General features: G+C 40.8%; 1 protein-coding gene across 1 annotated transcript in view; it reads right to left on the reverse strand.

Moving 5' to 3' along the window:
* The window catches only part of ITGA4 (integrin subunit alpha 4), an 85,782-nt gene extending 71,109 nt beyond the window's left edge, over nucleotides 1-14,673 (reverse strand). The window contains exons 1-2 of the mRNA XM_032755238.2: nucleotides 14,022-14,673; nucleotides 13,556-13,677 (exon numbers count right to left, since the gene is read on the reverse strand). Of these exons, the coding sequence (XP_032611129.1) occupies nucleotides 13,556-13,677; nucleotides 14,022-14,218 (319 nt within the window). The 5' untranslated portion in view covers nucleotides 14,219-14,673. The remainder of the gene's footprint in view (nucleotides 1-13,555; nucleotides 13,678-14,021) is intronic.
* Between the last annotated feature and the right edge of the window lie 1,373 nt (nucleotides 14,674-16,046).

Consider the following 16,046-nt stretch of genomic DNA (forward strand, 5'->3'; position numbering starts at 1 on the left):
AGTCGCAAATAAGAGTCAAAAGAGCGAAGTTTCCGAGCCAAGATGGCCGAATAGGAACAGCTCTGGTCTACAGCTCCCAGCGTGAGCGACACAGAAGACGGGTGTTTTCTGCATCTCCATCTGAGCCACCGCTGCTGACACCCAGCCAAACAGGGTCTGGAGTGGACCTCTAGCAAACTCCAACAGACCTGCAGCTGAAGGTCCCGTCTGTTAGAAGAAAAACTAACAAACAGAAAGGACACCCACACCAAAAACCCATCTGTACATCACCATCATCAAAGACCAAAAGTAGAAAAAACCACAAAGATGGGGAAAAAACAGAGCAGAAAAACTGGAAACTCTAAAAAGCAGAGCGTCTCTCCTCCTCCAAAGGAACGCAGTTCCTCATCAGCAACGGAACAAAGCTGGACGGAGAATGACTTTGACGAGTTGAGAGAAGAAGGCTTCAGATGATCAAACTACTCCGAGCTACAGGAGGAAATTCAAACCAATGGCAAAGAAGTTAAAAACTTTGAAAAAAAAATAGATGAATGTTTACTAAAATACCCAATGCAGAGAAGTGCTTAAAGGAGCTGATGGAGCTGAAAGCCAAGTTTCGAGACCTACGTGAAGACTGCAGAAGCCTCAGTAGCCGATGCGATCAACTGGAAGAAAGGGTATCAGTGATGGAAGATGAAATGAATGAAATGAAGAGAGAAGCGAAGTTTAGAGAAAAAAGAAAAAAAAAAAAAACGAACAAAGCCTCCAAGAAATATGAGACTATGTGAAAAGACCAAACCTACCTCTGACTGGTGTACCTGAAAGTGACGGAGAGAATGGAACCAAGTTGGAAAACACTCTGCAAGATATTATCCAGGAAATCTTCCCCAATCTAGCAAGGCAGGCCAACATTCAGATTCAGGAAATACAGAGAACGCTACAAAGATACTCCTCGAGAAGAGCAACTCCAAGACACATAATTGTCAGTTCACCAAAGTTGAAATGAAGGAAAAAATGTTAAGGGCAGCCAGAGAGAAAGGTCGGGTTACTCACAAAGGGAAGCCCATCAGACTAACAGCTGATCTCTCAGCAGAAACTCTACAAGCCAGAAGAGAGTGGGGGCCAATATTCTACATTCTAAAAGAAAAGAATTTTCAACCCAGAATTTCATATCCAGCCAAACTAAGCTTCATAAGTGAAGGAGAAATAAAATACTTTACAGACAAGCAAATGCTGAGAGATTTTGTCACCGCCAGGCCTGCCCTAAAAGAGCTCCTAAAGGAAGCACTAAACATGGAAAGGAACAACCGGTATCAGCCACTGCAAAAACATGCCAAACTGTAAAGACCATTGAGGCTACGAAGAAACCGCATCAACTAACGAGCAAAATAACCAGCTAACATCATAATGACAGGAACAAATTCACATATAACAATATTAACTTTAAATGTAAATGGGCTAAATGCTCCAATTAAAAGACACAGACTGGCAAATTGGATAAGGAGTCAAGACCCATCAGTGTGCTGTATTCAGGAAACCCATCTCATGTGTACACACACACATAGGCTCAAAGGGATGGAGGAAGATCTACCAAGCAAATGGAAAACAAAAAAAGGCAGGGGTTGCAATCCTAGTCTCTGATAAAATAGACTTTAAACCAACAAAGATCAAAAGAGACAAAGAAGGCCATTACATAATGGTAAAGGGATCAATTCAACAAGAAGAGCTAACTATCCTAAATATATATGCACCCAACACAGGAGCACCCAGATTCATAAAGCAAGTCCTGAGTGACCTACAAAGAGACTTAGACTCCGACACAATAATAATGGGAGATTTTAACACCCCACTGTCAACATTAGACAGATCAACGAGACAGAAAGTTAACAAGGATACCCAGGAATTGAACTGAGCTCTGCACCAAGCAGACCTAAGAGATATCTCCAGAACTCTCCACTCCAAATCAACAGAATATACATTTTTTTTTTTTTTAGCACCACACCACACCTATTCCAAAATTGACCACATAGTTGGAAGTAAAGCTCTACTCAGCAAATGTAAAAGAACAGAAATTATAACAAACTGTCTCTCAGACCACAGTGCAATCAAACTAGAACTCAGGATTAAGAAACTCACTCAAAATCACTCAACTACATGGAAACTGAACAACCTGCTCCTGAGTGACTACTGGGTACATAACGAAATGAAGGCAGAAATAAAGATGTTCTTTGAAACCAACGAGAACAAAGACACAACATACCAGAATCTCTGGGACACATTCAAAGCAGTGTGTAGAGGGAAATTTATAGCACTAAATGCCCACAAGAGAAAACAGGAAAGATCCAAAATTGACACCCTAACATCACAATTAAAAGAACTAGAAAAGCAAGAGCAAACACATTCAAAAGCTAGCAGAAGGCAAGAAATAACTAAAATAAGAGCAGAACTGAAGGAAATAGACACACAAAAAACCCTTCAAAAAATTAATGAATCCAGGAGCTGGTTTTTTGAAAAGATCAACAAAATTGATAGACCACTAGCAAGACTAATAAAGAAGAAAAGAGAGTAGAATCAAATAGATGCAATAAAAAATGATAACAGGGATATCACCACCAATCCCACAGAAATACAATCTATCATCAGAGAATACTACAAACACCTCTATGCAAATAAACTAGACAATCTAGAAGAAATGGATAAATTCCTTGACAAATACACCCTCCCAAGACTAAACCAGGAAGAAGTTGAATCTCTGAATAGACCAATAACAGGCTCTGAAATTGTGGCAATAATCAATAGCTTACCAACCAAAAAGAGTGCAGGACCTGATGGATTCACAGCTGAATTCTATCAGAGGTACAAGGAGGAACTGGTACCATTCCTTCTGAAACTATTCCAATCCATAGAAAAAGAGGGAATCCTCCCTAACACATTTTATGAAGCCAGCATCGTCCTGATACCAAAGCCTTGCAGAGACACAACCAAAAAAGAGAATTTCAGACCAATATCCTTGATGAACATTGATGCAAAAATCCTCAATAAAATACTGGCAAACTGAATCCAGCAGCACATCAAAAAGCTTATCCACCATAATCAAGTGGGCTTCATCCCTGGGATGCAAGGCTGGTTCAACATATGCAAATCAATAAATGTAATACAGCATATAAACAGAACCAAAGACAAAAACCACATGATTATCTCAATAGATGCAGAAAAGGCCTCTGACAAAATTCAACAACCCTTCATGATAAAAACTCTCAATAAATTAGGTAGTGATGGGACATATCTCAAAATAATAAGAGCTATCTATGACAAACCCACAGCCAATATCATACTGAATGGGCAAAAACTGGAAGCATTTTCTTTGAAAACTGGCACAAAACAGGGATGCCCTCTCTCACCATTCCTATTCAACATAGTGCTGGAAGTTCTGGCCGGGGCAATCAGGCAGGAGAAGGAAATAAAGGGTATTCAATTAGGAAAAGAGGAAGTCAAACTGTCCCTGTTTGCAGATGACATGATTGTATATCTAGAAAACCCCATTGTCTCAGCCCAAAATCTCAAGCTGATAAGCAACTTCAGCAAAGTCTCAGGATACAAAATCAATGTACAAAAATCACAAGCATGCTTGTACACCAATCACAGACAAACAGAGAGCCAAATCATGAGTGAACTCCCATTCACAATTGCTGCAAAGAGAATAAAATACCTAGGAATCCAACTTACAAGGGATGTGAAGGACCTCTTCAAGGAGAACTACAAACCACTGCTCAATGAAATAAAAGAGGATACAAACAAATGGAAGAAACTTCTATGCTCATAGGTTGGAAGAGTCAATATCGTGAAAATGGCCATACTGCCCAAGGTAATTTATAGATTCAATGCCATCCCCATCAAGCTACCAACGACTTTCTTCACAGAATTGGAAAAAACTACTTTAAAGTTCATATGGAACCAAAAAAGAGCTCCCATTGCCAAGTCAATCCTAGGCCAAAAGAACAAAGCTGGAGGCATCATGCTACATGACTTCAAACTATACTACAAGGCTACAGTAACCAAAACAGCATGGTACTGGTACCACGACAGAGACATAGATCAACGGAACAGAACAGAGCCCTCAAAAATAATGCCACATATCTACAACTATCTGATCTTTGACAAACCTGACAAAAACAAGAAATGGGGAAAGGATTCCCTATTTAATCAATGGTGCTGGGAAAACTGGCTAGCCATATGTAGAAAGCTGAAACTGGATCCCTTCCTTACACCTTATACAGAAATTAATTCAAGATGGATTAAAGACTTAAATGTTAGACCTAAAACCATAAAAACCCTAGAAGAAAACCTAGGCTATACCATTCAGGACATAGGCATGGGCAAGGACTTCATGTCTAAAACATCAAAAGCAATAGCAACAAAAGCCAAAATTAACAAATGGGATCTAATTAAACTAAAGAGCTTCTGCACAGCAAAAGAAACTGCCATCAGAGTGAACAGGCAACCTACAAAATGGGAGAAAATTTTCGCAACCTACTCATCTGACAAAGGACTAATATCCAGAATCTACAATGAACTCAAATTTACAAGAAAAAAAAACCCCATCAAAAGTGGGCAAAGGACATGAACAGACACTTCTCAAAAGAAGGTATTTATGTAGCCAAAAAACACATGAAAAAATGCTCATCATCACTGGCCATCAGAGAAATGCAAATCAAAACCACAATGAGATACCATCTCACACCAGTTAGAATGGCCATCATTAAAAAGTCAGGAAACAACAGGTGCTGGAGAGGATGTGGAGAAATAGGAACACTTTTACACTGTTGGTGGGACTGTAAACTAGTTCAACCATTGTGGAAGTCAGTGTGGCGATTCCTCAGGGATCTAGAACTAGAAATACCATTTGACCCAGCCATCCCATTACTGAGTACATGCCCAAAGTACTATAAATCATGCTGCTATAAAGACACATGCACACGTATGTCTATTGCGGCACTATTCACAATAGCAAAGACTTGGAACCAACCCAAATGTCCAACAATGATAGACTGGATTAAGAAAATGTGGCACATATACACCATGGAATACTATGCAGCCATAAAAAATGATGAGTTCATGTCCTTTGTAGGGACATGGATGAAACTGGAAACCATCACTCTCAGTAAACTATCACAAGGACAAAAAACCAAACACCACATGTTCTCACTCATAGGTGGGAATTGAACAACGAGAACACTTGGACACAGGAAGGGGAACATCATACTCTGGGGACTGTTGTCAGGTGGGGGTAGGGGGTGGGACAGCATTAGGAGATATACCTAATGCTAAATGATGAGTTAATGGGTGCAGCACAACAACATGGCACATGGATACATATGTAACAAACCTGCACATTGTGCACATGTACCCTAAAACTTAAAAGTATAATAAAAAAAAAGTCAAAACAGCAAAACATCAAAGTTGGAAACCATTCTCAAAGTATGTTTTTTTAAAAAATGTGTTTAAATGTTCTATTTTCATATTGCCTAAACAACATCTGACAACAGCCAATAATCATGCTCAATTTATGTGAGAAACAGTTTATATAATTGTAGGCCTGAGAAAGCCAGTTATTTCAGCTCTCTTTTTTATCTTATTCTATTCTATTTAGAAGGAGTTCAAGAGGTAAATGTCCCCGGAGAGTAGTGCCAGGTTTTATGGTTGCAATTTTAGAAATCTGGGCTGATCCTGAGTCATCATGAGGCCTCAGAACTCTAACAACTGGGTCATTCGTGGGTTTGATTTTAGGTTTGGGGTGTCTGCCAAGACTTCTTCAAATTCCCACAGAAAATGTACACAAGTCTTTTTAATAACTAAAGCTGAAAAATGTGCCCCAGCTGATACATTTTGTAAGCATAATTTAAAGAGGGAAAGTTACTCTCTAATTACTAATACTTACTGCAGGCTTACTACATACCACAGTTTTAATACATGCAAAGACATGTATTAACTCACTTTTCATAACATTCCTATGAAGTAGACAATAGTATTATCATCCCAGTTTTATAGATGAGGAAGCTGAAACAAGGGATGACTAAGCACTTGCCTAAGGTCATGCCACTTGTAAGTGGGGAAGGAAGGGATTAAAACTCACACTATCAACCACCATCTGATGCTGTCAGACAATTAGTTGTTAGTACTTTTCCATTATTTTCAAATATGGACATTTTGAATAAACCTATACTATTGTGAAACAACCTATTAAAAGAGCATATTTTAACCTCTAACATTAGAAAATAAGGAAAGAAAATTCTGAACCTCCATGGTTTTCAATTAATCTCTTGGATTTAAAAATTCATTTGAAAAACAATCACTAATGTGTGGATGCCACTTTGTATGTCTTTGAAACAAGAAAATACAAAAATGTAAGCAGAAAATACTCCAGGTAAATCTGCTTGGTGGTCAGTATTAAAGTTCTATGCTTGGTTTTGGAATTCACAGGGTAGGATGGTTGAAAAAAAAAAAGACAGCAACGAAAGAATTAAAGGAGGTCAGGAAGTTAGGAAGGCTTAAATATATGAGAGAAAAACCAGTGAGGAATGTATCACATTATCCTGACCAATGGAGAATCAGAATGAGATGAAGAGTTACAGATATCAAAGGACGTTTCTCTGGGCAGAGTTTAAAGGATAAAATGTGATATTGACAATGACTGGCAGACAAAATGATGATAGTCTAATGACTTCTAGAAAACTTCCGCAAGAAAACAGACTGGTATTGTGGTGAGGTAAACCTCGAAGGGATTTACAAACAGATGGTACACATTGACCAGCATTTTCTACACAGGGCATAATGTCAAAAGAACATGTCTAATCCACTGCATACAAGGAGTCCCATAAAAGGGGTTTTTAGAACTAAGTCTACAATCTTACTATTTTCTGAACATTTTTGTGAAGTATAGTGTTTTACGTAGTTTATATAAAAAAGATTTTCTATGATTTTTAAAAATTCTCAGAAGTAAACTGAGAACAATCACACTGAGCCCAGACCTATCACCTGTATGTCCACTTCCATATTCTAATTTGATGTTTCCAGCTAATCTCAAAATTAAAAATCCCTGCTTTTAAAGACAGTCATTTCCAAGCTCCCTATTTCAGGAGCAGGTGTTACTGTCTGAACTACCTGAAATGAGTCTTTGGAACCCAAGGTGGACTTAGACACTTTGGAATGAGGCTGAAATGTGCAGCAAATCCCAGGGGATTTTGCCCAGATATAAAAAAGATGAAAATTATTTCACATTTATTGAGCCCTTACATGTGCTCTTCAAAACCAGTCAGAACTGGGTCCACTACTCAGATTTCACTCCTCCAGGAAGCCTTCTCCCATTCATTTCTTCTCATCACTGTGTACCTGTCTACTGTCATGCTTATTATCTCATAATTAATTGTCCATTTACCTGTCTCTCCCATCATCTCAACTGAGTTACTCAAGGGCTTCAACCATGTCTTATTCAACTGTGTATTTCCAGTACATAAGTAATTAATAAAATGTATTAATGAAGGAAGAACCCAGATAAAAGTTATTGACACTTGCTATTGTTTCTCACTTCTCAACCCTCTGCAGTGGATTCACCATTAAAGCTTGTCTTACCGAGGTTACAAATGAACTAATTCTCTCTAAATCTAATAAGAACTCATAATTTACCACCCTGGTTGATGTCTTGGCAACTTTTACTACTGCCAACTACTCACCTCTTCTCAAAACACTCTCTTCCTTTAATCAGATTAATGTCAGATAGACCTGATTTTTCTTGCTGCCTCTTTGGCTTCACCCTCTTGGCCTTTTTTTTTTTTTTCAGCCTCCTTTCTTCTCCAGCGGTTCTCAAGCATGGATGAATACTGGAATCATCTGGGGACCTCTGGTGCCCTATAGACTTACCCCAGAGATTTTATCAGTTTGAGATGGGCCACCAGAACTGTTAAAGCTCTGCATGAGAATTTAAGTTGCAGCCAGACTTGAGCAGCACTATTCTAACCACTTCTCAAACTGTAGGAATCCTTAGAAATTTGCCATTGGCCATTTCATCTATTTACCCCAGAGAGATGGTAATCAAAGCCTTGGAGGTGAATGGGGTTATGTCAATTACTCACCTCTGATTTGCTAGTACAGACCTCTCTACTGTCTACCACACCCATACATGGAACTGATCATGGAACTGATCACTAGATTTTTACTTCTATGTTTCACAGGAATCTCAAGCCAATGACGCTCATCATTTTGCCAGAAAACCTGCTGCTCTTCCCTTCTTCACTACATTGGACCATCATCCATGTCACAGCCCAAGTTAGAAACTTCAGTAACATCTTTGGAAACTTCTCACTCATCTCTTTCATTCAATAATTACCAAATACTATCTTCTAAATATCTTCAGAATCTCCATGTTCTTCTCCATTGCTACTGCCAGTGTCCTTGTACAGACACTTGCAATTTGTAGTCTAAATTATAACAAAATCTTCCTACAACTGTCTCATCGCCTTCAGTCTTGACCCAGCTACTCCAAAGCATTCACTAACCTGCAACCAGAGAATCCATCAAACACACAAATCTGATCATGTCACTCCCCAGTTTTAAATATCCTAGCGTAAATTCATACTTACAGAGTTGTATCAGAAGTAATCCCTGCCTGCCTCTCTAACCTACAGTTTAGTTCACACTGCATAGTGCAACTGTACACATTTTTTAATTCTTGAAAAGCATCATGCTCTCAAAGACTTCAGGGTCTTTATACACACAGTTTGCTCTTTCTGGCAAACTTTTCCATAGCCTTTTCCTCTGGCTAACTTCTGATTATTTTTCAGTTCCCCCACTTGAACACCAGTTCCTCAGGAATGCCTCACTTTATTGTCTTGCCTAGATTAAATCTCACCATACTTTCCTATAATAACCTATCTTATAAACTTTGAAGCCTTTGGGACAAGGAGTATGTTTCTTTTGTATGCCCAGGTTCAGGCCCTTAGGCATCCCTCAATGAACAACTGAATGGATAAATTACCCACATGTGCAATGGATTTCCACATCTGGCCCTAGAACTGTTGCCAAGGGGATATATTTTCAAGTCTGGGTATATCACTCAGTGACCAAGTAAACTTAAGGCAAAAACTAAAGTGCATTTAGAAAGCCTCATCTCTCAAATTGGGTGGAAACTTCATCCTTTTGGACATAACGTTTGGGAAACTGCTGAGAATAAGGAAACTTCCTTCTAGTAACCTGATAGTTTATTAGTGAAGCTCTCTGTCTTGATTTTCTACATAATTGTATGACAGCCTTCATTCAGGGATGATTTTTCAAAATGACCAATCTGCCATCTCAGCTTCATAAGCTACAATTTAAAGCACATTGCAAATGAAACAGTAAAATGTTATCAAGAAAAACATATTTGAAGTTTCAACAGTGAGATATTTGCTATTTAATGTTAAGCTAATAACTCCTATGAATCAAGTAGAAGTGAGGATTAGGTAATCATTAGTTTAATAACGCAATGCTAATTAAATTCTTTCAAATAGGTTATATAATATGAACTAGGAGGCTGGCTAAGGTAATAAAATTTCCAGAAAGAAATCTAAATATGGGTAATGGTGACTAACTTGAGATGGGTCTTTCCTGTAAGAGAGGCACAGGCAGGCAGCTTGAAGGCCCAGTAACTATACAACACTTAGTCTAGAAAAGAAAGTGAAAGTTCTACTCATTTTTGCATAAATATCAGGAAAGCATCTCCTAAAGAGATAGTGTTATTTTTACACAGAGAACTTAATGTTTCTCTATAGCAGTGCTGTCCAATAGAAATATAATACAAGCCCATTGGAAATTTTACATTTTATAATAGCCACATAAAGAAAGTAAAAATAAAATTAATTTTAACTTAAAATTTTATTTCGCCTAATAAATCCAAATTATGATGTGATCAATAATTTTAAAGTGTTTGTTTCAATATATCATAAAAATTAATGAGTTTTATTATACTAAGTATTCAAAAGCCAGTATGTAATTTACATTACAGCCCTCTCATTGCTGACTAGCCATATTTTATGTGTTCAAAGCCACCTGTGGTTAGTGGATACTATACTGGATAGTGTAATTGCATAACTTTGGACTATTACTCAAATGAGAGTCAGTGTGTGTATAATGTTTTCAGTGGTAACTCCGAAGTAATGAAAGATCTGGAGTGTTTTTTGAATAACCAAATAAAGACCATCTTTTTAGTCTAATTTGACAATCGTTTCTATGTTTTATTGTGTTCTATTTGAATATTAATAGTCCATGGATGGACTATGCTTAACTATATTAATCGAGTCATTCTTTGTGACACCTTAATTTAGGAACCAGCTGTGATTAAAGTTTCCTTTAAACAAGCCTGATGATGCAGAGTGCCCAGGTGGAAAGTGGACATGTGGAAATCACCTGGGTCTCCTCAGACAGTCTTCATGAGCAAGTCTGGGCCCAGACCCTCCTGGCAGAGAGACCACTTTCCTCTGGTACAAAAGAAGTGAGAGAAGAGATGTCTCTTGGGGAGTAAGAGAGGTGAAAGGAGGCCAACAATATATATGCAGGAAGAAAAGCACCTTGCGGTACTATCCAGGCAACTCTCTTGATGTTGGCTCTGCAGTCAACTCGCTTGACTAAAAGGGGTATCTCATGCCTAACGTCTCTCACCCTGGGCATTCTAGACAAACGGGCAGGCTCACTTCTGCTTATGGCAATATACCATATGGGACACCTTGTCCACAGAGGGTAGGGTAGGGGAGATATGGACCTCCTCTTTTGAGGGGAGGAGTCTATCTGAATCAACCACTGATCTGAAATTCTACAGAGACTGAAAGACTAGTCCATGTGGATATTTTTAATTGCGTGGGAGATGGGCACCATTTGAAGACCCTACACCTTCAGGTTCTTAATAGCAAGTAAAGCTATTCCAAAGGAAAGAAGATACCTTACTGACATGGCAATCATAGATCAATCTTTAGTCATTATAACATTTTTTTCTTCAGCCAACAAAAATTTCTCATTATGTTTCATTTCAACTTCTACCTTTTAATGTATTACCTTTTAATTTTTAAACTTTTGGTTCAGTCTATCAATTGTCCCTATTAACCTCAACCTGCTTGTTACAGATAACATACAGATACTAGATTTAAGTAAACAATGAAGAAGAACCACTATTTTTTGAATGTCTATTATGTGTCAGTACTGAGCTAAGCATTTTTGAAACATTAGAGTCACCCACATTTGAAACAGGACAACTGAAGCTATTTTATACAGAAGATTCACACACACACACATACACTCTTCTACAGAAGATGGCTTATCTATATTTACACACACTTTTGAAACTTCTTCATACAAAATAGTGCACAGCCCACAAACCTAAGAATCCTAAATTATCTTTATTACCAATGTATTGTTTTTAGTGTTTTATTCTAGACTGCAGCCTCAATCCCTATTTTATAGCTTTAAGCTACCACTGAATTTATTTGAATAGAGAGAGGCCATTTCTTTACATGAGGAATAAAAGATATCTGTATTCTTTAGAATGTTACATGAGAAATAACTTCAGTCAACTCCGGCAAATACTCAAGGCATTACTGTCACTATTAATGTTTTAACTCATTGACTGACTAGGAATCTTGCCTTCTTTCCTTTCAGCTCAGTAAATACCTTGTAGATTGGCCCAAATTTTGAAAGTTAAAAATATCAGTTTGGTTCATCATTTCTAATCAATTATCTTACTCATCAATCGGGTTGATAAATTTTCACTCCACTTTTATTCATTCATCCATCCAAAAGATCTTCATTTAATTCATATCTATTACATATCTACTATGTTTACATTTCTCTGAGAACAGTCAACTCCCATGCTACACATGCCCAAACAATTTTTTCCTTCCATTGACAGGCATTATCTTAAATTTAATACAGTATTATGTCATGATTTATCCAGTTAAACACAGACATCCAGAAATAGATTCAGTGTCCATCCAGACAGGAAGTAGGCACTAAATATCAGTAGTTATAATGTCATGGATCAGGAAACTATGACAGGACAACAGAAATAAAATTGCTCTCTCCTAAGACCTTGCCAAGATCCTCTGGCAGACTAAAGTTGTGGGCTCCACTCCCTAATTCTTCACCCACAACTCTCTCATGCAATGAAAATTATGCTTTGCAAAATCATTCCAAAATGTATGGGTCTGTGAATGTTTTATGCATTCCTACTGTGATTTCTGGTATTGAGGATTCTTAACAAGAGGCTAGGGCTTATTCTACATGCTACAGACAACTCGTAGACTTTTATAGGTGCTCTGAGTTAAAAGCAAAAATTCCATTATGTTTATACTCTATCTGAATTCATCCGAATGAAGGGAACCAGCTTCAGTTTGAAAAAGAGCAAAGACTACTATAAAATACAAAAGAAGTTAAAGATCCAATAACTAATCTCAAAAGTCCATTTATAGCAAAGAAACATAAAGAAGTACCAATTTTATTCACTGTTTACGGATGACCCATCAGCTCAGAAGACAACATATTAAACCATTCACTTAATTTTATTTGCATTGAAGATGCATACATGGAAGAAAATGGCTTAGGCTGTGGACCCATTCAGACCCTAGTTTGACTTTAGCTCCCACCTATCAGTCACTAGCTAAGTAACTTTTAAAAAGATATTTGCAACTCTGAGCCACAGTACTCATACATAAACTAGGAACAATGTCAACCATGACCCAGGGTTGCTTTAAGGGGAAAAAAGTTAAGCAATATGTATAGCAGTAACACTTTGGAACAAGATAGGTCTTGTTATTTAATATTCCTTCCCCTTTCCCCACTTGTCTGTGTGCAACAAACTTGTCTTTGGCTTTGAAACATGAAACTTCTCCCCTCTATCAGTACACATTTTTCAACGTGTCACAAATCTGAGACATTGAGAAATGACTGCAAAAAGATGGACACACATAACATGAGAGTTTTGGATGACGGTTTGGGGAATGGAAAATTATACTACATTAACGATGAAGATGCCAATTTTCCTTTTCTTTTAGATTGTATATTCTAAGTAAAACTATCACTTTTTTTTTTTTTTAGGCCTTTAGGTTAAACGACGGGATATGGGATCAATTCCAATTGCTATTCCTGATATGCCCCTTAGCCTGTTCTTTAAGAGGGTTGATAGGTCAAAGATGGAAATAAAATTCTCAAGTCTTGGCTTAGCTGGATCCTGTCCTTAATACGCTGAGAGAATCTAAAATGTGCTTTACACACGGAGAGACAGGGGGAGAGATGAAGAGAAGGTATCATAAGAAATTTCTCTAGCATGGTTGCCAGAGTACTGCAATCATTGCCATAAGGAAAAGGGACAACGATGTTAACAGAAAGGGAATCCCTTTTACACTAAGGAGGCAAGATGAGATGGAGTTGAAACTGAAAACTTTACGCTCTTTAAACCAGAAGTAACAGGCGACATGAATCTTTCCAGGACTTGCCCTATGGTGGGGTCCACATGGGGGGGTCGGGAGGTCACTAACTCCTGGTCCCATACCCAACTCACCCAGCTGGAGCTGTTCGCACGTCTGGCCGGGATTCTTTCCGATCCTGCATCTGTAAATCGCCCCGGGATTGATCACTGAAGCGTTGGCGAGCCAGTTGGCAGTGGGCGCACCCACTAGGAGCCTAAAGCGAGACACGTGCACGTGCGCTCAGACGTGAGCTGTGCTGCCCACTGAGCTCCCTGTTGCCACAGATGTGCAGTCCGCAGCAGGGCAGCTTCCCCACCTCCTCCTCCGCCCACCACTCCCGACTCGAAGCTCCAAGACCTTGCGCCATAAAGCAACCGGGGCGCTGCCACCCGAAGATAAGTTAGTTTCCCTGGCAGATCTCCAGCGAACTGGCTCTCGCAGCGTTTCCCTCCTGCCTCCTTGGGCGGGAGGAAAGTTTGAACCGGGCAGGGAATCCCTAGGGCGCCGTTCTCACGCCGCTCTGAGCTGCTGAGGGCGCATCAGTCCAACTCTACTCACCATCGGTTCGCCCCGTGGCTGTGCAGCACGACCGAGTAGCCGAACAGTGTGTTGGGGGGGCCCTGGTAAAGCAGCGCGCTCTCAGTGTCCACGTTGTAGGGGCGGCCGGTCGGGACCCCCAGGCACAGCAACAGCATCACCGTCTCCCGGACGGTGGCCCTTCGGGGGCCGGGTTCGCGCCTCGCTTCCCAAGCCATGCGCTCTCGGTGGGGAACATTCAACACTAAACGGCCACTACTCCAAAGTTGCACGGGATGCGACGGTTTGCCAACGGGGAAGAACGCCCCAAGAGATGAGGCGCAGCGTGTCCGGCGCCAGCGGGCTAGAAGAAAGGAAGGAGGGAGGGAAGAGGAGGGGAAGTCGGCCCACCGCGGGCGGAGCGATCGGGCTGGCCTGGGATGCCACGCACTCGCCCGGCCCCACTCCCGGTTTCTGCCGCCGGTCGGGAGCTTCGGGTGCTCGCGCTGCTTCTCCGGGTACGGGCCGCTGGGTGGGGTCCCGGGCGTGGTGCGGAGGCGCAGGGCTGTGCTCCGTCTCCGCCTACGCGCGGCTGCAGGGGGCGCTGGGGAACCTCGGCTGCGCAGGACTCGCGTCCTGGCCCGGGCCTCCCAGCCCGCAGAGCGCGGGATGGCTCTGGGCTCAGCAAGAGCGGACCTGGATGGGGCACGGGCTTCCCCTTTTAACGGTAGTTGGGGCCTAGAAGCGGAGCTGTGTGACCCCAAACTGCGCGCCCCTCGCTGTGACCGCCCAGCCTCTGCGGCCAGCCCAGCGTGGCCCAAATGCCAGCCACAAACTCGGGGAGTGGGACTGCGGCGGGGAGCCGTCCAGTTCTTTCGTTGATAGTTAAGCACTGTGTCTTGTTTTTCAGGTGTAGGCAACCACTAGATAAATTATCAAGAGCCACAGATTAAAAACAAAAAACCTAACAAAACTCGCCGAAGGCCCCTGGAGAACATTTTAGTGACAATGGCTATTCTCTTCAAGACCCACATCTCGGCACCCTTCTATGCCCACTTCCTTCCTCCTCACACTTCCTCTGCAGCCCGGGCTGCATGCGTGAGCAGGCGAGCAGCAGCCACTCAGGCTGAACGGCAGGCGGTTTAGGCTGTGGCTGACCCCAACAGAGACGTTGGGTTAAGGAAGCACTGTGACTTGATTCACTTTAACCGATTCTGATTGCTCCAGCTGGTAATTGATGAGCCCCCTTTTCACGCACCCATTCAGTTGCCACGAGACACACCTGCTATTAGGGGTGTAAACCCCAGTGTGGGGTCGGGATCCTAATGAGCCTCTGAAATGTGCCGGAGACCCACGACGCAACACACCTGAACTGGGTAGTGAGTCTCATTCTAATGCAATCCAGGTGTGCCCTGCCTTTTTTTCCTTCAGCAACCAGAGAGACAGCCATAGGTGATTATTAGACTGATATTTTCAGGAGATGAAAGTCTAGTTTTTTATTGTTGCTATATATAAAAAGAAAAGAAACGAAAAGTCTGCATCAAAGAGCGTGTCTGTGTGCTAAAACCATGCTGGAATAACACATCTGACACTAATGACAGATACACAATTAAAATGCTTATTCATTTATTCAGCACATTCATGGAGCAGGCACTTGGCTAGGACCACAGGATTCCACCAAGAGTAAGGCAGGACTGATACAAACTTTCAAAAAATGTTCGCTCCAATGGTAGATAGAAAAATTTGTACTAACTAGAGAAAGATCCAGGTAAGGACGCTTAAAGAGAGATTTGAAGGACCAGGAATCTTGAATCAGGCTAAGAATGGGATGAGCAATAAGGAGGGCTCCAGCGGGGCCAGGTAGAAGAACTGAGAGAGCTTGCCTGGCTAGGGTATTTAGCCACCCCACACACAGGTTGGTGTGATATGAGGCTGATTTAGGGAAGCAGGTATACATGGTGAACCTCATAAGCCAGGTTAGGAATTTTAAATCTATGTTGGGGCTGATAGGAAGTTGAAGAATTTGTCTCGGTCAGTTCTGGGTTTCAGAAGTGTGAACGCAAGACT

Source organism: Hylobates moloch, unplaced genomic scaffold (assembly GCF_009828535.3).
Source record: "Hylobates moloch isolate HMO894 unplaced genomic scaffold, HMol_V3 SCAFFOLD_1, whole genome shotgun sequence".
NCBI lineage: Eukaryota > Metazoa > Chordata > Mammalia > Primates > Hylobatidae > Hylobates > Hylobates moloch.